The sequence below is a fragment of the Epinephelus moara genome, chromosome 9 (genome assembly GCF_006386435.1).
Source record: "Epinephelus moara isolate mb chromosome 9, YSFRI_EMoa_1.0, whole genome shotgun sequence".
NCBI lineage: Eukaryota > Metazoa > Chordata > Actinopteri > Perciformes > Serranidae > Epinephelus > Epinephelus moara.
Window position 1 is genome coordinate 20,700,400 of NC_065514.1, and position 26,184 is coordinate 20,726,583.

Below are 26,184 nucleotides of genomic sequence, written 5' to 3' on the forward strand. Positions count from 1 at the left end.
GAGGCAACTGTGGAAATGAGAGGTGAACCATTTCAGAAATTAAGATTTCCCTCTAAAGTCTTGTTCACTCCACAACTCTCTCTCTCCTCCTTTTCCACAGTACAAGAGAACCGAGACTTGTTTACGTTCTTGCCTTCCTAGAGTCGCCTCCATGTTTATCGTCAGCTCGGTATGCTGCTTCTTGTTTGGTGCTGGAGAGAATGCACCTATTCTTTACCATTTGCATGAGCCAAGACTAAAAACTTACAATAATACTAAACATTTGATTTTGTTGGAGCGTCAAGGCAAGAAAAAGACTGACTTAAGACAGCTCGGACTGAGTTTTATAACCCTACATCAAATGAACAAGAACATGGGAGCGGGCACTAATAGAGGGAAAAAAAAAGTCATTTGGTAAAGGGCCGTCAGAAGTTGTCCAAAAGAAATAGCTATGATAAAGTATACTAAAAGCACTCTCAGTATTTAAATTTAAGCGGGCCTCACTGCACTGCATTATTGATTTGTTTGTGTGTACAGCATGAAGCAGCTAAAGAAATGTGCTCTTAATAGTTTGCTCTGAACCTAAACACAGCACTGTATATGGAATCCACACCAACAATAATATGTTCTCCGTGCAGCTCCAATGAGGCTGACATGGCAACCCTTTTCCTCACCCTCTGTTTGCCCATGTTTTAGTCCTGCCCCACTGATGCTGCATGTCACTTTTACAGTATGTGCATAATAGTTTCCTGCACTGTGGCTCAAGCCCGTAGCCTACATTGTGCAATCGTGATCACAATAACCAAGACTTGTAATTGCTGTTGTATATTCCAAAAATGTGTGAAGAGAGCAGAAGGTTTGATGATGGAAATGGTCTAATGAGATGCTTCTGCCAACAAGTTTCCAGTCTTCACAGCCAATAGCCCCAGTCAAGGGAGCAGAAAACAACCAAATATAATTATTTTCAGAAAATCAACATTTTCCATGGAGTGAATTTTACTAGTGTGTGCGGAGTGCAGTGTGTGATGTGAAACAAGTGATTCTTTAAGGCGCACAGTGCTGATATCAGATAAAAGGGGGACATGTTTGATGGATAGTTACGATGAGACATAGAGGTAATTAGTTTTTTGTTGTAAATCAGGTACAGAAACTGACATCTCACCAGGTGTATTACAGAGTTTGAACTACTAAACTGGTGAATCATGATGTGTGAATCATAGATTTAATTGATCCAAGCCACTTTTACTTCAGTGTTACTGAGCAACATTATGAGTCATAAAAGTTTCTCACAGGAAATGTTTTTCAGTCCACCCTGGACTTACTGTGAAGTCTCTAAGTAAAGCATTAAACCACAAAACTGTTGCTGATGCTCTTCCTCCCACTTTGAGAACATTAAAGGCCGCAAAATTAAAATCTGTATCATAATTTACACAATAATTTTACACAAGGCACTGCTTAGAGAACAGTTAGCTTTTATATCAGTGCAGAATGCATTTATTATTGTTGAATAGCTGTTGCTGTTTAACCTGCTTTTCTGACATCCTTTTGTTAAGAGAGTTCATCTGGACCGATAGTAAAAATTTTGAGATGAAATCAGCCAATAATCTGGTTCTTTTTTTTGTTGCACACGGACACATTCCCTTAAATTTGCTTGTTAGAGAATTGTCTCTAAAATGTACCAGCAGGCTATTTTAGAGCTGGCAGACACATTTGTTCTTATTTGCCAACATATAGATGTTTACTAATATATCTGAAATTAAAATTACATAGTAGATATTTTGATTAGACTGATTTATTGGTCTAGGTCTTTTAGAAAGCGGTGGGGCTTTGCATTTGCTTCATTCAGTCCCTCCATCTCAGATCAGTTAGTTAGGATGGGAATCACCAATGGATCCATGATACGATATTATCACGATACTTAAGTCACGCTACAATATTATTGCGATTTTAAATATGTTGCGATATCCTGAGTATTGCGATAAAATCTGTTGCATTTTTATTAATTTTTTTCAACGTTTTCAACTGAAAATTATTTCCCCAAAAGAAAACTTTATCAACAGTCTGTTCATCTCGCTTCAGCCATTTTTTGCAACAGCAAAATATATCTCGTGGACTGAAAAAGCAATTGATTGTATTACTTTTAGTAGGCTACTGAAGGTTTAATTTGTATTTGTCATATTAATAATTTATATAATAGGGGCACCCACTAGCTCAGTGGGTAGAACATGCACCCTATGTACAAAGGCAGTGCCTTTGCCACAGCAACCACGGGCTCAACTCTAGGCCATGGCCCTCTGCATCATTGTCGCCCCACTCTCCCCCCTTACACCTCTGACTGTCCTGTCATTAAAGGCCAAAAAGCCCCCAAACAAATCTTTAAAATAATTTCTGTAATAAAAGAATCAATACTTGGCACTGTGTGACGATACGATATTGCCACACAAAAATATCACGATACTATGCTGTATCGATTTTTTTTCCCACCTCTAGTTTTTATAGAATAAGAAAATCTTTATTATATTATGATATAAAAGTCAAATAAATGGTTAACAAATTTAATAAGAGTTTAATACAGTTGGACATGTTGCTCCTGACTTCATGAATGACTCAAATTTACCTTGAGTTGCTGTTTATCCACCTCGTCCAGCAGGACTCTTATTTAAATTTGGAACACTAAAATTAGTTGTCCTTGCCAGCTGACCGCTCTGATGGATTAGTCAGTTGCCCAGAAGTAATAAATACCAACCCTGAGGCTGAGAGATGTTGCAATTTTCAGAGGATATCAGGAGTAAACTGCACATTATTATACTTCATCCATCAGGTCTGCTTTTTATAGGTTATCCCTTACTCCTGTCTTGATTTGAAACACTGGCTCATATTTTACAAACGAGGGCCCAATTCAGACACGCAGTCTGTTCTCTGCAATTTTAGTCGTGAAAACTATGTCTGTGGTTGCATCTTGATGGTGCTCGGTCATAGCCGGGGCCGCCTGGTGTTGTCTTCCTCCCTGTCAGCAGTGTGGGGATGGTGCCCACAGTGATGCGCACTTACAGTAAGTGAAGGAGTGATGTTTCAGAGATGGATAGCATTTCCAGTATTTATCGACTGCTGCAAGGCGGCCCTGGATGACACCGCATTCAGATACATTAGCGGCGGAGGGGAGACTTGACGGGCCTGTTGGAGGGAAAGAGGGGGTTGAGAAGTGAGGAGGGCAGACGTTAAGACATCACCTAGCTTATAGTCTGACACAGAGGCATCGATCGCAGGCCCACTGCTCTCTGAGCTGCTTCCTGTGTTTTCATTGGGCTATCATTGGATGAGAGCAAACAACAACGTCAGAGGGAAAGGCTACTGATAGCTCCGTATCTAATGCGCTCGGATCTCCGGGGAGAGAGATTTACATGCAGGAGAATGCCTGATAATGTATGTCTGGATGCCACTGAATAAGCTATTAGTGATGCAATGAGAGCAGTAATACTTACAATAAACTTTCTCACAACACAATTATAATTTGCACACACACATAATTTATTTCCCAAGGGTAGTCATTGGTATCTTGATAATCAAATTCTGGATTAAATATATAGGCTAATTTGTATCTATCTAAATAAATTAATCATGTTAGACCTGTATTTGTTTTTTCTGTCTTCAGTCAAAAATAAAATACTTTCTTTATCCCAGAGATTGTTAAATAATTGAGCAAGAGGAGAAGCCACCATATGACGTCTCCCCTTGTCCGAGACTTAAGAGCAGCATGTGCACTGACTGCACGATTCCTCTGGTAATTTCCACACTGCTACACATGAATTACGTCCAAAGTGCTCCATAATTTCGCACAGATGTGAACTATTAAGACAAACTATTGTGTATCTCATGTGGCACTCTCCTCCCTCGCAGACGGTCCATCACGAACATCAAGCGCGTCTTTTGTTATTCCCACACTGAGGACATGAGTGTTTCAAATTATGTTAGACTCATAATAGAAGGATATTTTTTTGCGACTACATTCTTTTACCTCAAAAACAAATGTGGTGCCTGAAAAAATAAATATTCCGCTACAGACACATTTATTTTCACAGTGCTGCGAAGTGTTTTTTTGTGCAGTTTGAATATGTAATATAACATGAAAAGGCTCAGTGTAATTTTTGTTAAACATTTGTTTCAAAGCTGTTGCAAAGCCAAGAAACAGGTGTCAGTGTTTCCAGTATTGTGCGGGGAGAGATAAATGAGAGGGAATACAGGGAACCAACTTGCTTTTCCCACTGAATGACATGTTTCTGCTGAGGCTCAACTCGAGCTGTTGGACTGTTTCTCCTAATTAAGGGAAAAGGCACCTGATTGACAAATGAGCTCAGGGTCAGCCAGCCAACCAGAGACAGGGTTTCCTTGCCAAGACTGCAAAGCCCCTGGGTTTCCCATCAGCCAGGGGAACAGACGGTTTAACACTCAGACCTTCCTTGTAGAAAACAGGAACGTCTCATCTGCTTCTGCTGAGCAACAAGTTGGATTACTGCACAAAAAATTATTACTGCAATTTGTTGTGTGCTTATTGTTGTAATTGATTGATTTCCTCGTGCAGTCGATGTATAATTTCTCAGCTTGTAGGCTAAGTACATGTGAGGGAGATTTGATTTCGAGTTACACTTCAGCCTCGACCTTCACTTGACTTCATACTTAATTCCAGATTACTGACTTGTAAACTATGAGCAACTGTGCACAACTGAGTGGCGCTGTTGAATTGTATAGAAACACTAGTGTATATTTTTTACCCTGACGCATCTGAACATCACATTTATGTTTAAAGAAGAAGCTGCAGTGTCCCTGTTAAGTCCATTAAAGCCAATAAAACCGTAACTGATGCATCGAAACTTAAATCTGCCGGGGCCAGACTTGGATTTCTGCTGCTGAGAAGCTGCGTTCCTACCACATAATGATGCCTGTGTTCAAGGTTCATGTCATTCCCTCATTCATGTCGGTCGGTTGCTGTGCAGTTGCATCCAAACATCCACATCTGCTCTTGCCTATCTAGACTTATTGACTGCAGGATGGACACGGACAACAGAAAGGTCTGTGTCTGTGTTGATTATCATCAACAGTGTTTCTCTCTACGATGAGCAGAGTAACAGCTGAATGTGAATATCTATGTTGGCATCTGCAAATCCATCTCTCCTCGACAGGATTCGCCCTGCGTTGGAGGAAATCCTGAAAAGGTTTAGACTTAGATATCGTGCTGTGATGGATGAATGTGTGTGTGTGTGTGTGTGTGTNACCTTGCATAGTGCCATGTGAGTGGGTGTGTGTTTGTGTGTGTGTGTGTGTGTGTGTGTGTGTGTGTGTGTGTGTGTGTGTGTGTGTGTGTGTGTGTGTGTGTGTGTGGGAATCTGTGCGTATTTTTGTTGACAGGAACAACAGAAACATCTGTTTAGATTTAAGCCATCTGTATTTATCATTGGATGGACTCAGAGGGTTTCAGAGTTGGTGAGATTTGGTCTCATCAGCAGAGTGTCTGTCTCTTGGCTCTGAAACAGTCATAATTACATTTGATGTTTAACTTCTGCCTGATTTCTGTCATTTACTTAGGTGGAGTTCACTTAGTTTTGCATTCATTCACACGTGTGTTTCCATGTGTAGTTGTTCTTTTTTGGAGCTTGAAAGCATATACAGGGGGAAAACCAGGCTTCAATGACCACTATAGGTTTCTAGAGCTCCAGCGGTTAGCCTATAAATCAAATAGGCAATTGGCAGAATATTATCTGGCAACTATTTTGAGCGAGGAAGTCATTTATAAGAAAAAAACAAAAAGCCAAACTTATCAGCAGTTTCTCCAGTATTAGGATTTACTGCTTTTCTTTGGTTTACGTCGTTGTAAGCTAAATATATTTTGAGTTTTCAACCATTGGTCAGACAACACAAGGAATTTGAAGACGACATTTTGGACTCATTTTTAATTCATAGACTAACATAGAATTAACAGATTATTTGCTACTTGAAATAATTGGTTGGAGCTTTATTTTGTTCTACTTGTGACCACATCCAACTGTGATGGAGTGCGGTACTATATGCCAAGTCGGCACAAAATTTCGTTGTTTTAAAGGTCTAATGTGGCTTAGTGGATAAAGCAGGCGCCCCATGTACAAGGCTGTTGCTGCAGGGGCCAGGTTCGACTCCAGCCTGTGGCCATTTCCTGCATGTCACTCCCCCTCTCTCACCCCTTCACACTTGTCTGTCCTGTCAATTAAAGGCTAAAATGCCCAAAAAATATATCAAAAAAAAAAAAAAAGGTCTAATGTGAAGGATTTAGGGGCATCTGTTGGCAGAAATGGTATAAAATATTCATAACTATGTTTCCATTAGTTTGCAATGACCTTAAAAAAAAGATTAGTTGAGTTTTTACGTATATACCGGGAGGGTCCTTTTCCATAGAGGCCACCATGTTGTTTCTACAGTTAGGCAGGGAACCAGGTCCAGCCCTCCTGATGTTTTCTGCTGCCTTTTTTTCATTATTACTTCCTGTTAGCCTTTACTTTGGGCCATCATAAGTTGATAGCGAGCACCCCCAACTCGGGGCCGTTTGGTCTCAGGGGGCCCAAAACCCCTTTTCTAGGACATGTTCTGGTTAAATCATGTAAATGCAAATATCAGGGCACTACCATGGCATAAATAGTCATACAAGTATGAAATTTGGCAAGGAGTATCCTGACACAAAGAAAAAAGTAGCAAAATAAGATTCTGGGGTCTTTATTATTACTCATTCTCATCAGAAATGCTTATTTTTCATCCCTTTGTGTTTAATATCACTGCTTCACTTGTACATAGAATACTTCCCAAGTTGATAAGCTTCACTTTTAGCCCAAGTTGACCTTTCTGTTTTGGAAATGACACTTGCTTAGGCCTAAATTTGTCACTATACCTTAAATCAGAGAAAACGGAATTTTCTGTCACTAGCCTTCCAGAGAATCTACTTGCCAGCAATGTGAATCTGAAGTTTTATGTTAGAAATGTACAGAATGTGTCCCCAGCATTAAGAAACTCTCAGATGTTAACTTGCATATGTTGGGAAATTTGCATAATTAGCAGTGCTTAGCATAATCACCTATGTGGACTAGGGCTGCAACGATTAGTCGACTAATCGATGACTAATCGACTATTAAAATAATCGCGACTAATCGATGACTAATCGACTATTAAAATAATCGGTGGCTATTTTAGTAGTCGACTAATCGGTTGAGTCATTTTTCATAGAAAAGTACTATAACAGTACCCCAAAATACTCTTACTGCAGCTTCTTGCGTTCAGATATTGGCAGCTTTACACACTCTGCCATGATGGTAAAACCCTTTGGCGTGAGTATGAAACAAGACATTAGATGATGTAATTTTGGGGTTTGGGAGAGACAGACTGACATTTTTCAACATTGTAACACATTTTTCGATGAAATGATTAGTCGACTAATCGAAGAAATAATCGACAAATTAGTTGACAGTGAAAAGAATCGTTAGTTGCAGCCCTAATGTAGACTATATTTCAGCAACTGCTTGGCTGACTTGGACAGTATTGGAGTGGTTTTGGGGGTTACTGAGAATGCTGAATCCAAGATATAGAAGTTTAAGAGGGCGCTGAATCGATTGAAATGGACAGATTACTTATGTATTTGAAATGATTTGCTTTAAAATTGTAGTGTGTTATAGTTAAGAGAATTAACTGAGCAATGCAGAACATGTAAAGTAAGTAAGTAGCCCAGAATTGACAAACCAAACTCTAGGTAGGGCCTTTTACGTTTTCGTATTTTTCGGCCAACGTAGTTCTCCTACACACTTGGCACATGGGAGAACCTTAAGTTCAGGAACCTCACCACTAAATCCTGCACAGTAGACCTTTAAATGCTGGTCTAGCGTGTAGCAGTCGAGGCCCCGTCATCTATTTAATGAGAATACAAAACGAAGATTGAAAATGTGCTGAAACTCTTTGTGTGATCTGCATCCAGTGCATCATCATGATGATGTGTAACCATCTGTTTTCTTGCGCCGCTCATGATTTACACTGTGTAAACATTACGGCCGTGTTGTGTGCGACCTTCTCGATGTGCAGAAAATTACAGAGCTTAAAGTGCATTTTCTCATTGCAACCGAGGTATTCACCTTGGACGAGGTCATTTTGCAATTTTGCAGCGCCTTGAAAACATGCGGCACATCCCTCAAGGGGTGCAGGTGAAACGTTGCTGTGGAGATTTAATCAGCCAAAATGGAAACATCTCATATATCATACAAGCAGTTTGGCTGACAGGTAATCATCTATTAATGTAGCTCAGAGCAGATACTTTTTACTGGGATCAAAAAGAAAGCTAGAACTATAAAAGCAGCACAAAATTAACTTTAAGCTGCACGATGTCCTTGCCTGAGTGAACATGCTCCGTGCGTATTTCAGGATTCCAAAATTGCAGTGCAACACCCTCTTTGTACCTCGAGTGTGCTTCCAGCTCTATGTGGCATTAGTAGTCTCAGATGGAAAACAATCCACTTCGGCAAAAGGTCACAGCACTTGATTTGCTCCAGCATGGAAATAGGACCTTAAGTATCAACAGCTGTGAGACTTGAACGTTATGACTACTGTGTGTCCTTGTCTGTCCCGAAAACTAACACCTCATTTCATTCACCCCTTTTAATTCAATAAGTGGCAGCCATGTGCTAATTATGGGCAATTATAGTACTTGTATCTTTTCATCTCTCTCCTTGTTCCATTGTCTTTTATTGCTGTCTGAGTGCTTATAGCCTGTCAGTGCACTTTAATTGAGGTCAGTCTTTATCATCATGTGCTTTTACAACTGATAACAAGGCTGAAAGGTTTGGATGGATGGAGAAGCTGCTCCAGGGTTACATATGTTTACATTTCCTGGTTTTATCTTGGATCTGTGTAGGAAATCTTTAGAAGATCTGCAAGTTAACGCTGGTGTTTTTCTACAATTACAAATCATTTTAAAGACTCATCACATATATAATCCCTGAAAATCCTCCTTCAGATGGACGAAGAAGCCACCAAGTGAAGCACAAATGTTACAAGTGGCCATGCAGTCAAAGATCTGAGGGGAATGCTGTATCACTGTAGCCTTCATGCCACTCACAAACGCACAAAAGAGCTTTCAGCACCACAGCCAAGGGAGGGGTGTGGGTGCACATGGAAAATATGCACAGAAGACTCCCTCCTCCTGCTTTCGCCCTGCACTCCCTCTCAATCACACTCCCAACAAGAGCAGGTAGTTTGACCAGAGGCAATGGGCCGGCCCCTTCTATTAATTCCCTCCGAATTATAAAGCAGTAAAGCTAAATTTATCCAAACACCATTAATCACAATGGCCAGGAGCGTTGGTTTTAATGAACAGAGTCTTTCTGGGGGCATCTACGGGCAGTTAATTTGCCATTTAAACCCCACCTGTCTGTGTCAACCAGCCCGTAGAGAGGTGCGTAAATGGAGTCCAATAGCTGTTCCAAGGGTTGGGTTGTATCCATTCCTTCATGCATTAGTACAGCCAGGGACGGGGAATGTTAAAAAGGATCCAGTGTGCAAAAGGGCCTGATGAATAACATACAGGGTTTTTATTTCTCCAGACATGCTGTCAGCACATGGACCCAATTACCTGCTTGTTGTGCATTTGTCTTATCTGTGATTTGAATTAATATATTCATTAAAATAAAATACATAAAAGTAACAATATAATAACATACAAATATGATGTGGTTTCAGGTGAGACACCCCAGGTGAAAATTTTTTTAACAACAATTTTTCATGCTCTGGTCAATTTTGAGATTTTGGGCTGTTTTGCTTCAATAACATGTCTTCTGTCAGACTAGTAGAATGGTCACGTACAAAATACACACGTACGTGTTTCATTTAGTTCAGATTTATTTTCTAAAAACTTATGCAAAAAGAATATTATTAATTAGGCAGTGGCTCATTTGCATATTTAAACATACAATTTTAGAAAACTTGTAATGTAAAAAAAACAAAAAAAAAACTGTCTTAATGTAAGTAATCAACTGGGTTTCATGGTGAAATCCATTAGTTAAATTGTTACCTTATTCACTTTTAGTGTATTTTTGTGGTCTAAAAATGTATGAAATTTTACAATACATATTTAAAAGCCATTTTCTCAAAATCTGTTTTTTTCTTATTCTCTGAGCCAAAAATTTCCACTTCAGTAACATTACGTACACCACACTTTCTAGTTATATTCCTCACTATATTTGGAAGTTTTTACAGAGGGATTTGTTTTTATCTTATTCGTAGCCTGATTTACATAACATTTTATTCCTAAAAATATGGCTGTACAGTTCTTTCTGATTTATGGAGTGCGTGAAACAGATATCCAAAATTCCCTCTGTAAAAACTTTTGACTCTAATATGTCAACAAACTGAAACAAGAATTTTGAACCTGGTGTTATGCAATGTTCAAGTTTTTTTCTGGAAATGTATGCAACTTAGTGCATATTTAATCAGATACTGCCTCATTTGCATATTAAAACATAAAATTTTGGAAAACTTGTAAAACAAACACAAAAAGTCTGAATGTAAGTAAAAGTACTCAACTGGGAAAGTTTCTTGGTGCTATTTATATGTTAAAGACACTTTTCTGGCGTTAAAACACCATTAGATGACAGTAATTACTCCCTAAATGCTCCAGTGCAAAGGCTGTTGCCGCAGCGGCACGGGTTCGACTCCAGCCTGTGGCCCTTTGCTGCATGTCATCCCCTCTCTCTCTCCCCCCTTCATGCTTAAGCTGTCCTATCAATTAAAGGCTAAAACGCCAAAAAAAAATCTTAAAAAAATAAATTAAAAAAAAAAAAAGTGTTATTGTTAATGAGTACTAATCTGCATTGAAGGAGATTGTTGTAGTTTGTTAGATAATTTGGTCAGTTGGACTTTTGAACTCTGTCCAACTGCAAAAGGATCACTGAATGTTTGTATTGTGTGGTGGTCATCTTGCTCTGATGAGGCCAGAGCCTGAAAGCTCATGTATAAATGTATATGAACATGAGGGAAAAATCAAGAATGTATTGGTTTGTTTCTACTGAAAAGAACTAAAGAACTGAAAAAAAATGTAAATGACCAGTAATGAAAAGGATTGCAGCAATATGCCGCTTTTAAGGTAAAATGTGTAATTAAAAGTGACAGCTATCATACAAGGTACATTTCCTGATATTGAAAAAACAATGCAACGGGACGGAAAATCTCAACTTTAAAAGGGAGACTTTTTACACAAACCTCCATTAAAAAATAGTTTCAAGATTCAAATGTATTAATAGAACGTTTCTCTAACCAACAATAACCCCTCTGTTTTTTTTTGGGTTTTTTTAGATATTTTTTGGGGTATTTTTGCCTTTAATTGATAGGACAGCTAAGCGTGAAGGGGGAGAGACAGAGTGAATGACATGCAGCGAAGGGCCACGGGCCGGAGTCGAACCCGGGCCACTGCGGCAACAGCCCTGTACACGGGGCACCTGCTCCAACCACTAAGTCACCGACACCCCATGTTTTCATTCCTTCAAGGGTCGTTCTGACTGATAATAATAATAATTTTGTAATACCATGATAGTGTGAAGACTTTATTATACCTTGAAAATCTCATCTCATTGCAACCCTAGTAGTTTTTTTTTGTTTTTTTTTGTACTTTTGTGTGTTCTCATTTTCTCCTATCTTCATTCCATCAGAATCATTCAGTGCTGTCATAACCACAAGACAACCTTGTTTATTGTAAAATGGAGATGAACAGTGTCCTCAAAATCTGAATAAAAGCCATTTTTTACCATTCACAGTTTGTTTTTCCGTAAAATTTGTAATCATTAGAAAAGAATCTGCATGCTGACCAACTGACTGTCTTTTAAAATCTTTTCATATCTTTTGTCAAAAAGACGAGGATTAAAAAGCCGCCCATTTAGTGACCACCATAGTTCATTTCTCAGTCTGTCCCAGTCACCTCAGGTTCACACTTTCCGGTTTATATTGTTTTTGACAGATTTGACACAAACCATGTCGTCCAACTCTGCTCTCTTCATTAAACATTTCCTGCAGCTTTGGTACGACATTCCTACACGCGCTCAGTGCACACACACAATTAGTGCTTGTTAAAGAGCATGTGATATGGTAAATACACGACCAGTTTCCCATAATTACAGCCTCCTGTGAACCTTAGAGGAAGCAAGTGCTCTGGGTGACTTGCTTCATTCTGAAGGATCTAAACCTGGGACATCTGAACACCCCCCCCCCCCCCTTAAACGTAATGCTTCCTCTTCTTTTCTAAAAATATGTCGTCTTTTAAACTGAAATTAAAAGATAAGCTAAACTATTGTCTCTGCTCACCCAGCGTCTCGTGCTTTTCTTGCATTTTTTCCATTTCTGTGACCCTATTGCTGTCCCGTCACTTCCCTCCCTGCTGGTTATTTAGCACTTCAGTGGCTTGCAGGACTAATTGGAGCAAGAGACAGGTGGAGCCGCTCTGTAGCAATCAGTCTTGTTAGTGGCGGGGCTGTACCTCACACTGGGTGATCTTCTTGTTTTTGCAGTGTGAACAGTGGAAGGAGGGCATGAACTTTTGACACACTCCTATATGAGGCCCCGGAGCAGCCTGCCAGGCTTCATTTATTGTGGGTTAACGTCAAGGTCCTGCGAGTAACACCAGTAACTAAGTCACAACACCTGTCTCCACGAATATGCTTGGAAAGAAGAAGAAATACATACTACTTTTACTGTGAAAAGGCAGACTACATTTTAAACACTTGTGGTGCTTCAGAGTCACCTTCTTTTTCTGTGTGGGTTCATACAGATATTAAGATATACGATGATGTCACGCACACACATTACAGGAGAATCAAGCTGATTTTGGGCATGATTCCCTCCACCTGACAATCATCAGGAAAGCAAAGATTTTTTGATGATTCTAAATATCATGGCAACACAGTGGTGCAGTGGTCAGCATTGTCGCCTCACAGCAAGAGCATTTGAATCCAGGGTGGTGGATCCGACCCCTGTGTGGGGATAGAGCTTAGATCGGGCCCAAAAAATCCAGCCCAACCCCACCCGAGCCCATGCATGTTCTGTCCGAGCCTGGCCCGGCCCGGCCCGGCCCGGCCCGTCCCGTCCCTTTAACTGTAATTATGAGCCCGAGCCCGGTTTAAACCCGATATTTTTTGAAGAATATGAATGTGGACATTGAAGGCTGACTCTCGTCTTTCTTTCCATGGCAGACATTGAAGGCTGACTCTCGTCTTTCTTTCCATGGCAAGCCTTCGTCATGTGCCTCTTAAGCCCGAGGATAGTGGCGGGTTGGGTTCTGACTCGGGCAGAGAATCTAAGCTCTAGTGGGGGAACCCTTCTGTGCAGAGTTTGCATGTTCTCCCCGTGTCAGCGTGGGTTTTCTCCAGGTACTCTGGCTTCCTCCCACAGTCCAAAGACATGCAGGTTAATTGGTGACTCTAAATTGCTCGTAGGTGTGAATGTGAGTGTGAATGGTTGTCTGTCTCTATGTGTCAGCCCTGTGATAGTCTGGCAACCTGTCCAGGGTGTACCCCGCCTCTCACCCAGTGTCAGCTGGGATAGGCTCCAGCTCTCCCACGACCCCCAACAGGATAAGCGGTTACAGAAAATGAACGGAAATATAGTATGAGGTATGCTGAGGGTGTTTTTACAACCTCAATCTGCTCCATCCTGACCGCACTTATTTCAAATCACAATTACATGTAACATATATTACGATCCGATATCCTGTTGTGATGGGGTAAACCCTGAGGATCGCTGGCAGTCCCACGGTTCTCACTGGGTTTAAAGTATTGAATGGGATTCAACTCACCTCCAGCTCACACTGTAACATGTACAGTTCATTTAAATGCAGTCTCCAAGACTTCATCCTTATTTTTTTATTTCTTCTTGGTGAACTTTCTGTAAAAAGTAGTGCAAAAACTAACAGCTAGCTCTTCCTGCTTGTTGTCCGCCATGTTTGTTTACCCTGAAGTCATGTTTGATCACAAAAGACTTGAGAGATTTCCAGTTTTGAGAGTCAGGAATCTGGTCATTAATGTATTGTGGTAGTAGATACAGCTCTCAGGCATGATCACTTGCCTATAAGTTCTCTTGCTTCTCTCCGTCTCTTCTCCCATTTCTGTGTCAGTGTGTGTGGTAAGGTACCAGCTCAGTAATGATGTGTCAGTGCGAGCGTGTCCACTGTGTGCGGACATGTTGCAGTGTAATGCAACCAGGCAGGTGTGAGGGTCACAGCCAGTTTGTGGGCCAGCGTCTTGACCCCTGCTGTCTGCTTTGTCTGACCGTCAGAGGAACCCCTTAATTAGACCCTTTGGTCTGCGGTGTCTGCTCGACGCAGCCCAGCGGACACTCGGCAACAATCCCTTCATTAAATGCTCCTGGTTGACTTGGCAAGAAGAGTCTCGGTTTCCGATTCCTGCTGCACAAAATGTGAAGAGTATCTCTAATGTTTCGCTTTGAATTGTGAGCACCTAAATCTGTTTTGTGTAATCCTACTGTACACTACATTAGCCTAAGCATTAGCCTGCTTTATTGCTTTTGCTTCCCTGAAATTTCTTTGTCGTTGCAGCAGTTCAGAATGATTAATTGTAGGTTTACACACTGCTGCACAGTGTTATTTCAGCAAAATGTTGCCTTTGGTTTGGTGTGTGTTTGCAATGTGAGTACATGCTATTATGTAAGATGCCAGAGTGCAGTAGTGTGATCAAGTGGCCAGAAAATGAATGGGAACAGAGCTGTGAGGGAATTAACTTAAGTACAGCCCACTGGCAGCCAGGCCTGCTGACAAAAACAAGGAGGTTTACTCAGTAGAGATCCAGCAAGACCTGGCCCAGTGACCTTCAGTGGTAGAGCGACTGAGAGAGGGGGGAAGGATTTCATTCTGCTGTTCTTGGCCGGTGCGTGTTGTTGCCCCGGTCGTGGAAAATCACAGAGCACTTTCTTAACAGCACCTTCAGAGCCAGACAGACACTTCTATACATGGAATCCATCTGTAAGGTTGTGTGGCTGTTTTGTAACCACCGGTGCCCATGGGTGAAACCCGAGCCACAGGTGTGTTTCAGGTGCAGTCACCAGTTGGTCCACAGAAAGGGCCTTGTGCATTGTTGTAATCAAAGCTTCGTGGTTGGCTTCAGTGTTTAGTAGTCAAATATAAAGAGATTACAACATGTTTGTCCTGTCGAGTGATTTGATAAGGTTCGCATGAAGAAGCTACATCAGTGGGTACAAAGAAAAGTAAAGTTCATGAGGAAATCTGATCAGATTACTTGCAGCTAACCGGATATTTTAGCTTCTGCATTGTTAAGACACCACAGCTGTAGCTGTTCAATACAACTTGTAGAAACAGAAAATAATCATGTAAATCTGTTTTGTACCGTTGCATTTGCACAATTGCTGTATTAAGCAACATTACAAATGGAACTGATAAAAAAAAACGAATGGCAAGCACACCCTTTCAAAACAGTCCACACAACCACTGTATAATTACAGTCTGAAATTTAATATAAAGTTGTCTCCCTTATTTGCAAGGCAATGAGTCTGTCTGATCTTCTTCTGAAGAATAAAAGCAGACACTGTTGTAAAAGGAAACAAAGTCTGTGTAGTAAAATGTTTTTAGAGATGTTATAATTATCAGTCTGAGCCAAACCAAAGCTTCTTTTGACAATTTATAAATGCAGGGTTTAGAGTATTACCATTTACACTCCGAACTACAAGCCAATGATGGGTGGAGTCAGTGCCTTGCACAGAATATTAACCAGTCTCCTCTCAAGGAAGATTTTAAGCATCAAATTGTCAGTTGAACTGAGTCAAAAGTACGTTAGATAGCAGATCTCTGTTGCGTCTTGGACTCTTGGAAGGCCCACTCAAAGAGCTGAGACTGAAATTAGGTAAGACGAAAAAAGGCTGGGCAATGGAGAGAGCCCTGTCACACAAGGTCCAGTGGTTGGGCCTGGATGGTGGGGAACAGTCTGATGAGCTGAGGCTGCAGGATGGAAGCCTCCGATGGGTCAGCATAGCTTACGGTGTCAAAAACCGCTGGTCAGTGACCCAAGTGGTGGCCCTTGGCATCACTGGCTAACACTGTCCCATTTACAGAAATGTTGATAAACGTGTGTTATCCCAATAAATAAATGAAATGAAATAAAAATGCACTCTTTAGCTTCTGTATGAGACGCACTGGGGTTGTATGTAAATCTATCAGCACCATTGTTGGTTGGTGGGAGTTGAGGTGGATGGGTCCAACGTGCACAGGACTTTGAGCCAGGAGACCAGTGTTCTTGTCATGTGTGAAACTAAAAGTGTTGAGATAATTTGTCACGCGAGTCTTATACCTTCTGTCCATGGGTTAAAATGTGATGAGTAGGGATGAGATCACGCTACGTGGCTTATGGTGGGCTTTGTATGAACTGAGTCCGTTGTGGGACAGGGAGCCAGTGGAGGAGGATGATATATACTGTGAGAGGATAGAGATGTGTCTACTGGGATAAATTTGTTACTATATCCTTTTTATTCTGTCAGGTTGTGTCCAGTCCTGCAAATAAATGAGCTGGACTACTGTAAGGTACTTTTGGATTTACAGGATTTTAGCATCAATTTGATGAAGCACCTTGGTTTGTCAGGGATTTAATTTATTCGATTAACCAAAAAGAGACACACCATTTAGTCATTATATGCTTCATGTCAGGTGTATTTTTGTAAAGGTGTTTTATGATATTGTTATATAGATTTACATGTATTATGATCTGAGATTTTGTTCTCATCACATGTGCTTACTGTGGGTGTGGGAATGTGTGTGCTACACATGTCAAATAACGTGTCAAATTGCTGCTTTACATGCCATCTCTGGGTTTCGTTTGCCTGACTGGCTACAAGCGGTGTTAAGTGAAGAGTTTATGGGTATCACAAAAGATTTGACATTTACTACCTGGCACAGACAATCGACTCGCAGAAACTGTGCGGTTGCAACAAACTTAATTATTACCTGCACGCTGTGCATCTTTATGCATGTCAGAATGCTGTCAATTCAAGTATGTGGATACATCATGTTGTCGCCTTGTTGTCTGGAGTTTTACAAGCACTGCTTTCTCCCATCAGAGAGGTTGCATATTGAATTAAAGCAGTGATACATGATATAGTTTCGTAGGAGCACTTTGTTTTCTGTTTAAGATTAGTTTTTGAGTGATGTGCAGTCATTGCCATAATCATTTTTCCATAAGTCGTACCGTCTAACAACATGAATATTGGCAGGAAAAACAAATGACTTAGAGTGATCCTGTTGATGTGTCAGTGTTTTTCAATATCTCACTACGTCGTCACATCGTGAAAGAAAGAGACAGTGAGACAGACTGGGTGAGAGAATGAGACAGCATGACAGACGGAGGGAGGGGAAGCAGGGCGAATCTTGCTGTGACAGCCTTTTCACTCCATATGAATGACGTTTTTCTTCCCCCTCAGCATTCTTTGGGACTTCAAAGCGTCAATCTCAGCAGAGTGATTTGGCCCTACTATTGTGTGAATCTTGAATATTCATCAGGGTCTTTCTTTCTCTGAGAGGGCTGAGACTCTGCTATGAATCTGCAGGGATCCCATGATATATTGCTGTTATATGAATATAACAGGGGTGGATAGAGATATTGTCTGATGTCTTGTGTGAACATGGTTGTATGGATTTAGATGAATACACATGTTGATTAGGCTACTTCAGACTTCCTTAACATTCATTTTCCCATTGTGTTCTTATTAATAAGACACATTTACAATAAATGATTAACTTGTTCTCAGACAAAGACTGTTTCTCAGTTTATAATAGGGGCTGAAAATGCACAGTATGTATATGGTATGATACAGCGTTGAAACAGTCTAGTAATTAATCATCAATGACTATATTGATGGGATGTTTGAACAATTCTGATAACAGAAAAGCACTGGCAGGGCACACCAGCACCTTTCTGAAACGTCCAGAGATTTAAAGGAGGAAGCACTTGTACTGTCCGCACAAGAAAGTCAGAGCGCTTTAATAAAAGACGCTTGGTGCAGCGCTTTTTGTCTAGGTAGTAGCATGCAGCTTCATACGCTCTATCCCTATTAGGAAAAACTTTTATAGACTGTATAAAATGAACTTGGCTATGAAGAAGTCACCCGTTGGTTTGTCAGCTGCGGTTTTAAAGCCTCAAATTCAGAATTTTGGCTGTTGCCAACTTGGTTGTTTTGGAGCCAGAAGTGACCAAATTTGGACAAGTGTGTGGAGCTATGGATAACTGGGGGTGGATCTGACTCATAGACGAACGATGCCTAGCAGACAGCCTGTCACTCAAGCAACCACGCCATTTAAAATTTGTATTTTTAAGCCTTAATAAAATGTAAACAGTTGACTTGTATAAAGATTCAACCCCGCACAGTTGTCATGAATGTTGAAATTAGCCATAGAGACCAAAACCGTTTTTTGTAAACATATTCCTGCTCTAAAGTTTGACATTTCAACATGGGGATCTAAAGGGATTGAGTGGCTTCTACAGTTTTTATTTATTTGCTGTTTTTCCCTTTTAGTATATCACTTTAATTGAAATGAATTGAAAGTCTGGACTGTTGGTTGGACAAAAACAAACAATCAAGATGTCACCTCAGGCTTCTGAAAATTGAGACAGACAATTTTCATTCTTTTTTGACATCTCGTGTGTCTCAATGATTAATCCATTAATCTGACAAACTGATAATGACGGTAATTAAATTAAAGCTGCAGCGCTAGTTTGCTCCACAATACAAAATATAGTACATCACCGTTTCTAATGGCTCAATGAGGAGAGGAGTTAGATCTTTGTTTAGCGGGATGATGAAGACAGTGTCAGGCTTTCTCTGCCATTGCACCTCGATTGGACCATCTGGGGCAGACAGCTGTGTTGCCACGGTAATAAACTGCTTTCCAGGGTTCTATGACAGCAGTTTTAACACTGAGCCGCTGAAAATCCTCCTAATTTCACAGAGCTGGGGGTCAGTTTGGCCCCGGCTGGAACATCGCTCATGATACGCATTCCATCTCTGCCCGGGGTAATTTCATCATCTGTGTTCTGCCATGGCTTTTTGTTTCACAGGTTAGCGGTGATTTTTCACAGTCATCCATCCCGTTGCTCTCGCTGTGCGATGAAAGGTGCGTTTGCTCCTTTAAAGTCCTTTTCTGAAATCAAAAACGTGGCTCATTTTCATGGTGCGTTGTAACACTACTGGTAGTATTATTGTAAGGTCTCTATTTCATAAGAAAATGTTTGCCTTATGAAATGGAGACAGATTATTACAAACAACCAAGCTGCATTAATTGATCTGTGACTGCTGGAGGGCAGAATGTGGGGGATACAGAGTCTGCAAAACAAATTGAAAATAATCTTCCAGCTAAACTGCTCCACACACCTCCCTCACAGTCTCTCCCAAATCAAAACTTAATGCCTACTGTACACAGAGCACAGACTAAGGGTGGGCTTCTGGTCAAAGCCAGAAGTGGAACACCATGGATGAAAACACAGTTTCAGCAGCATTTCATGACAAATGAAGAGGTACTTAATTTACTGAAATACACTGTGTGCAATAACTTCTGACAAGTATTTGAATCTCTGGGGTTGTGTTGGAAGGACTTTGAGTTATTGAGTTTGAGCATCTGCTACTGTAAAGAAGGGCTGCAACTAGCAATTATTTTCATTGTCGACTAATCTGTCGATTATTTCTTCGATTAGTCGACAAATCATTTAATTGAAAAATGTGTTAAAATGTTGAAAAATGTCGGTCTGTCTCTCCCAAACCCCAAAATTATGTCATCTAATGTCTTGTTTCGTACTCATGCCAAAGGGTTTTAGTTCACTGTCATGGGAGAGTGTGTAAAGCTGCCAATATTTGAAAGTAAGAAGCTGCAGTAAGAGTATTTTGGGGTACTGTTATAGTACTTTTCTATGAAAAATGACTCAAACCAATTAGTCGACTACTAAAATAGTCACAGATTATTTTAGTAGTCGATTAGTCATTGATTGGTCGAATTTTTGCAGCCCTACTGTAAAGTATTTTAAGTAGTTGAGAAAAGGAGCGGAGAGTTTCATGGTGTTGATAATCGGAGAACAGAGGAGGTGTGGTCATGAGCATTGAGGTCTAGTGGAGAGAGTTAGAGATGAAACCCTTGAGGGAAGTGGATAGCATGTTCCAAGATGGCTCTCCATTCATGCCAGTTACAGTTGCTCAATAGGCACATACATTGAACAACTTTTTCAGGCTCCCTATGTGTATTGTACGGTGGCCCTGAGAGCTCAGTGCACTGCAAATTAAGAAAACACAAGCGAATAGATACAACACAAGCAAATGAAAAAACATTTTCACCAATATAACATCTTCACCAACTTGATGACCCATGCAGCATTTAGAAAAAGCTCTGCAAGAGGCTCACAACTCAATGGACACAGTTTTCAGGGGACACTAAAAAGTGATGCACAAGACTGGTACACAGTACACACTGTGCTTGTTGTTGACGTTTGTGGAGTGAGTAGTTATTGAAGTCAGCTGTTGAGAAAAATGCCTAAAATTTAAGGTTTTCTGGCCTACTTTAACATTTTGATGACATGATTTAGACATTATTGTAGATATATAACAAAGCATTAGCCTTTTGCTTTTTATTATATCTGACACATGCCATCGCAATGACAGATGGCCGACTTAAATAACTTCAAAAGCCACAAACCATGGCAACAGCAAGTGTTTTCCAGCCATGGGCACCACGTTTTCGTTTCCCTGTCAGCAGTTTCCGCTGTGTTGTGAGCTTCTTGCATTGGTTTTGTAAATGGTGCACATGTGTTGTCAAGTTGGTGAAGGTGTTTGTGTCTATTTGCATGTGGCTCTCAAGCCCATTGAGCATGCTCATTCAAGTCCCTCTGTGGGTGAGCCAGCTAGGTGACGGTGACTTCCTGGCAACTTTTCACACACATGAAAAAGCATGAAAACAGTTTACAAATACGCCTCTTCGAGACTTTTCATTTCTCAAGTGTAGTAGCCTGAAGTTTACAGAGAGTCATTTCAAAGCATTTTTGACAATGGGCAAGGTATATTCTTTGTGTTCCAACAGTTTATGTGGTTGTAATTGCGTATATAAAAGTCTTTCTTGGACCTGCAGTTCCGACTGTGGCCACTACACCAGAAGCACTTCACAGCTTAGCACCGTTCCTGGGGGATATCCTGAAACAAGTTAAAGGCTGTCCTTCACATTGCAAAGAATTTTCTGCATGTCTGTAATAATTGAAGAGGCAGAAAAAAAGTGATCATAAATCAAAGGCAGAGGCTGAGATATATCGACCCTAGTATAGATCAAGCTTGAAAAATTGCTTGATCCTCAGTAGCTTCTTTCGTTAGACTTCCCTCGCCTGATAAATTCCATCAACCTTTAAATGGTACAACCGCAAAAGACACTGAACCTCACTTTTCACAGTAGTACTCCCCATGATGAACAAACTGAACTTTAACATGTGAATTCAGTGGAGTGGCCCTTTAACGCAGCATTTGAGTCGTGTTTCTGGTGCTTGCATGTCTAATGTGACTATTTCTCGTTCCAGTTGCAACAAACATTGTGGCTTTACAGAATGATCGCGGTGCTGACAGATTGATTTCCCCGGCAGTATTAATCATCCTGTAACTATGTGCGTGATGACAAATGGGCTCTGCAGTTAAAACTCCAAGCAAGGAAAGGGAGGGGAAGAAAAAGCAAGGGAAGCGAAGAGTTAATTCCACTGAAAGCAAGTATTCCAACCAGTCTGCCCCACTTTCAACCCCTTTATGTGGTGGAGTGACCCCCACCTACAGAGCCGCTCACTCCCCTGGACCCCCCATCCCTGTGGGCTGAGTGGGCTGTCTGAGAATACAGAGAGGCTCCACGCTGGGCGTTTGATGGAGCGCAGAAGGGTGTGTGAGGTGCACTGACCCATTCACATTGCTCCCCATGCACTCGTGCTCCAGAATAGGCTGACTTATCACATGTAATACTCAGCGCTGCACAAATCAGGAGTGACAGCTATAGGGCCGGTGGAGCACTGGAGGGGAGAAGTGGCTTCTGGGAGCTGGTGTTCCCACCCAGTCAGACTTTAAGAGGGGACAGGTGTGGGGTGGAGAAGCCCATTTGGCTGTTGTTGTTGTTGTTTCGCCCTCCTCCATCACTGCTTTAACACCACTGGGACTTTTTTTTTTTGTGCTTGCCATTAACCATTTGGAATGGATAAACATCTCTCTCTTCAAGGAAACCGTTTCTCTCCCTCGCAAGGATCTTACATGTGTGATACCGCAAATTTGCCAATCTCTGAGATGTTTATGATTCGTGTAGGTGCTGCTGTAGACATGTAATCTGTCTAACAGTTGACTTAATCCTCTTAACTTGTAACCCACATAAATCTTTCACCGCTGGAATGTGTCCCTATTGTTATCACTGTTTTTTTTCCTGCGGTATTGCCTGTTTGCATGTGTGCATTGGATTAGTGTGAAGTTGCAAAGTTGTGGCGGTGCCTGGAGGTGTGAGCTCTAATCACCTCTAATCACCTGACGTGTGATGGCCTGATCCCCTGTACAAGTGTTTGTGTTTTCACCCCTTTCACACACAGATTCACATGAGGAACTGAGCGCGCTTCAGCCCACGTCTGAACCTTAATACCAGACTCTTGGTTACAGATTAATGTCCGGCCTTTGCCATTCACACGGCACCTGTGCCTGCAGCTGTAGTTCCATTCATACGTGTTACATGAGGACGGGGTTGTCGAGAGGTTGGTTGCTTTTTTAAAAATTTAGCATTGTGGATTTTGTCCTGTATTTGCCTGGTTTTGCTTTTCTTTTTGGACTATCAGACAGATAATCTTTTTGTACTTTTTCTTGGAGAATGGTTGTTTATTGCAGCCTTATTTCATCTTTTTGGGGAATCCAAGTGTGCAGACTTTATCTATTTAAATGTACATTGTATTGTTGAACTGCAATTCCCAGCATTTTTCCACTTCTCCCACTTTTTTCTTTGTTTTCTTGTTGTTTTTTAATGGAAAATGACAGTAAGGTCTTTATAGCAATAAAGAAACACTCTTGCAACATCTGACAGAGCAGTAACTTAGTGTAAATGTAATGCAACAACTCATTCTCTTGATTCATTTTTGATACTTATTGCAGTTGAAAGACCCATAAAAACTGACGTTGCTGAGCCAGCATAGTTAACCCACGTTGTCCTATTCACACCAACCACAAACACAAGTCTTGTTCTGCGTTCTTGCATCGGTGCATCAAACACTCCTCAGCTCCTACCCGCTCTGCCTCGCGGGGTTTGATACCAGACGGTTTAACCAAAGTATATGTACATGTCCTCTGTGGGTTTATACTCCTTAGGTCTTACTGTAGTCTGTGTGTCCCTTTTGGCATGCTGCGTGTTTGTATGCCTGTGGCAATAGCTCATAATGCTTTCACTGCTGCCTTTCGCACCTCGTTCAGCTCCAGCTCACATCCCTTCTTTTCTCCTCTCTGTATGAGTGATGTGAGAATCTGTAATGTGTGTGTGAAGGAGGGAGAGAGAGGCTGTACGTGGGTTCACATCTACTCAGCTGTTCCCTCTGTAGTGAAGCGGTCACAGAAAGGGCTGGACAAATAGCACAGTGAGAGAGCAACTAAGTAACACCCTCCTCCCCCTCTCTTCTCTCCCCCCACTCTTCTCTCTCTCTGTGTCTGTCTCTCCCAGGCTGTCAGTGTGGAGTAGTGCTGGAGGCTGCGGGGCTGCCGTGTGCTGTGGGAAGTTTTCCTGAGAGTGCAGAGTGGCAGAGTAGCAGTCACTCACAGAGAGACACTTGTGCAGAAAGTGGACTGGCGCTCTTTCACGGAAGGATATAAAACGCAGTCTCACACCTCCGCCTCTTTGCACAGGCGTGTTCGTTGTGGCTGCGCCTCAGGGAATTGAAGAAGGCGGGTGTCTGGGGTTGGCGCTGGAGTGATGGTGGTGGCGTGGCTGCCTCAGGAGTGGGCCTGGCAGGCTGTTCTCCTGGTAACGGGACTGGCATCACTGAGCCGTGGGTCTGATGGTGAGTACTGTGCTGGACTACAGTTGTGTGTTTTGATGCTACCACTATTCACTGCGAGGCAGATGAGGCCTTCATGTGACTGATTATAGTTTGTCACTCAAAAGCTGCAAGAATCCAATTTAAATATTAATTTTCAAATTTGTATTTTCTTCTTAAATATCTGTATTTGCACTTTATGGTTAAATGCCCTTCATTTTTCTGAAGTCAGAAGCATCCTGTCACACATTTTACTGCGAGTATTGTAAGGTCACAGGTCGAACATGGTAGCTGTGAGGTTATCCGTCTATTTTTTACCCCGCGGTATTTATGATGAGCAAAAGCTATCATGATCTCCACAGGGGCAACCATGAGAACGGGTGTGCATTTATCTGCCCCGTCCTCTCCCTTCTCAGCCCCCTCCTCCTCCTCCTCCTCCTCCTCCTCCTCCACCCCCCCCCCGGTCATGTTTTGAATTGTTTGAAGATGGACAGCCAGTTGTCTTTTTACGATGAATGCCAACAGTGTCACGGTGCCCCGTAAGGTTGTGACAGGCGGGGAGGGTCGACAAGCTCCCAGCCCCAAGAAGATGACACTTGTGCATTTGTTCTGTTTCTGATCACAGAGAGGAGAGAGACATTGTCGGCCAGTATACGTGTTCGTATGTGTATGGTTGGGGATTTCTTGTTTTTATGTACGTTAAAACACTACTTTAACTATATGTTTAAGTTAACCAGTCGCACATATAACCTCTTTGCTTTTAGGATAGTTAAGCTTCCCAGTGTGGCTTTTTATTAGAGCTTAAACAATTAGTCGATCGACAGAAAATTCATGTGCATCTATTTCTATTAACAAAAGTCATTTCTTTGTCTTGAATTGCAAACTTATCTTTGGGTGTTGAACTGTCGGTAGGCACAACGAGCCATTTTTAAGACGTCACCTTGGGCTTTAGGGAATTGCAGTGGACGTTTCTCACAATTTTATGAAATTTCATAGACTTAACAATTCATCAATTAATAGAAATTTAATCAACAGATTAACTGATAGTGAAATCATTGGATCATTAGTTGCAGCCCCACTTTTAATGATGCATGTGGATAGGCTTTAACTTTGCAGAAACACTCAGTTTATCAAACACTTATTGAACACAATCGAGTGTCAGGCTGGGCGCACACTCACACACACACGCACACAAGCACAGTGTTTATAAATATTGACATTAAAAGACGGTCTGGAAAATGTCACCATATGACTCTTGTTGCGACTGGATTTCCCTTAGATGACAGATTATGTGCCAGTTAACTTTATGCTGCGTGGCCTCTTCATTGTATGCTGCAGTTACAATGTACTTGTAGTGTGTTCATGTGTGTGTTGTGTATATATTTTTGTGTCTGTAGTGCTTGTGTGATGTGTGTTTGTCAGGGTGTTTGTGTTTTTGTTCCCTCATACAGCAAAAAACAAAGGCAACACATTATATTTGCAGATTTATCATTTATACATTTTGGAAAATTCTTCATAAATTGAAACGCATTTTAAAAAATCAACAGCAGGAGCGATAAATACGTATGTATGTATATATAATCAACTGGATTTTGATTTTAATCCTGCTACAAAGAGACACTTCACTGACACCGTGGCAAAACTAAAGGCCAGCTGTAAAATCCCAGTCTGACTGAGCAGTTCAGAGCTAGCTGTAACTTTCGCAGTTGGTCATGAAATACCTCAGCTGCTGATGAATGTTTCTTCACAGAATTTCCCTCATTCTTATCTGTGCAGACTGAGCTAAGTGTTTCACCTCTCATCCAGTAAGTCTAGCTAGTTTGAGGGCAGTAGCCATGAAGGTAGATTGGTTGTTTGAAGAAGGAAAGAGGAGTCAGTGTCTGAATTTTACTCCAACAGTCTGACTATGAACTGACAAGAGACAAAGTTTCTGCATGTTCCTGTCAGTGCAGACAGAAGCTTAGAGCCCTCTTGGAAAGATCCATACTAAAGCTTTTTCTGCAGTGTCGGGCTCCATCATTTTTACTCCCTCTGTCCACTTTATTTCACCAATACTTGAGCCACCAGTTGCTTTTTGGGTTTCCTCTGTGATCTGATCTTTTTAAAGGTCTCCTAAATGAGTAAAACATGTGGGAGGTTGCCCATA

The 26,184-nt window shown here is 41.3% G+C and overlaps 1 protein-coding gene across 1 annotated transcript in view; it reads left to right on the forward strand.

The window, feature by feature from the left end:
* bmpr1bb (bone morphogenetic protein receptor, type IBb) overlaps positions 1-26,184 on the forward strand; it is a 76,480-nt gene that overhangs the window by 28,504 nt on the left and 21,792 nt on the right. Inside the window, exon 4 of the mRNA XM_050052916.1 lies at positions 23,726-24,062. Coding sequence (XP_049908873.1) covers positions 23,975-24,062 — 88 coding nt within the window. The 5' untranslated portion in view covers positions 23,726-23,974. The remainder of the gene's footprint in view (positions 1-23,725; positions 24,063-26,184) is intronic.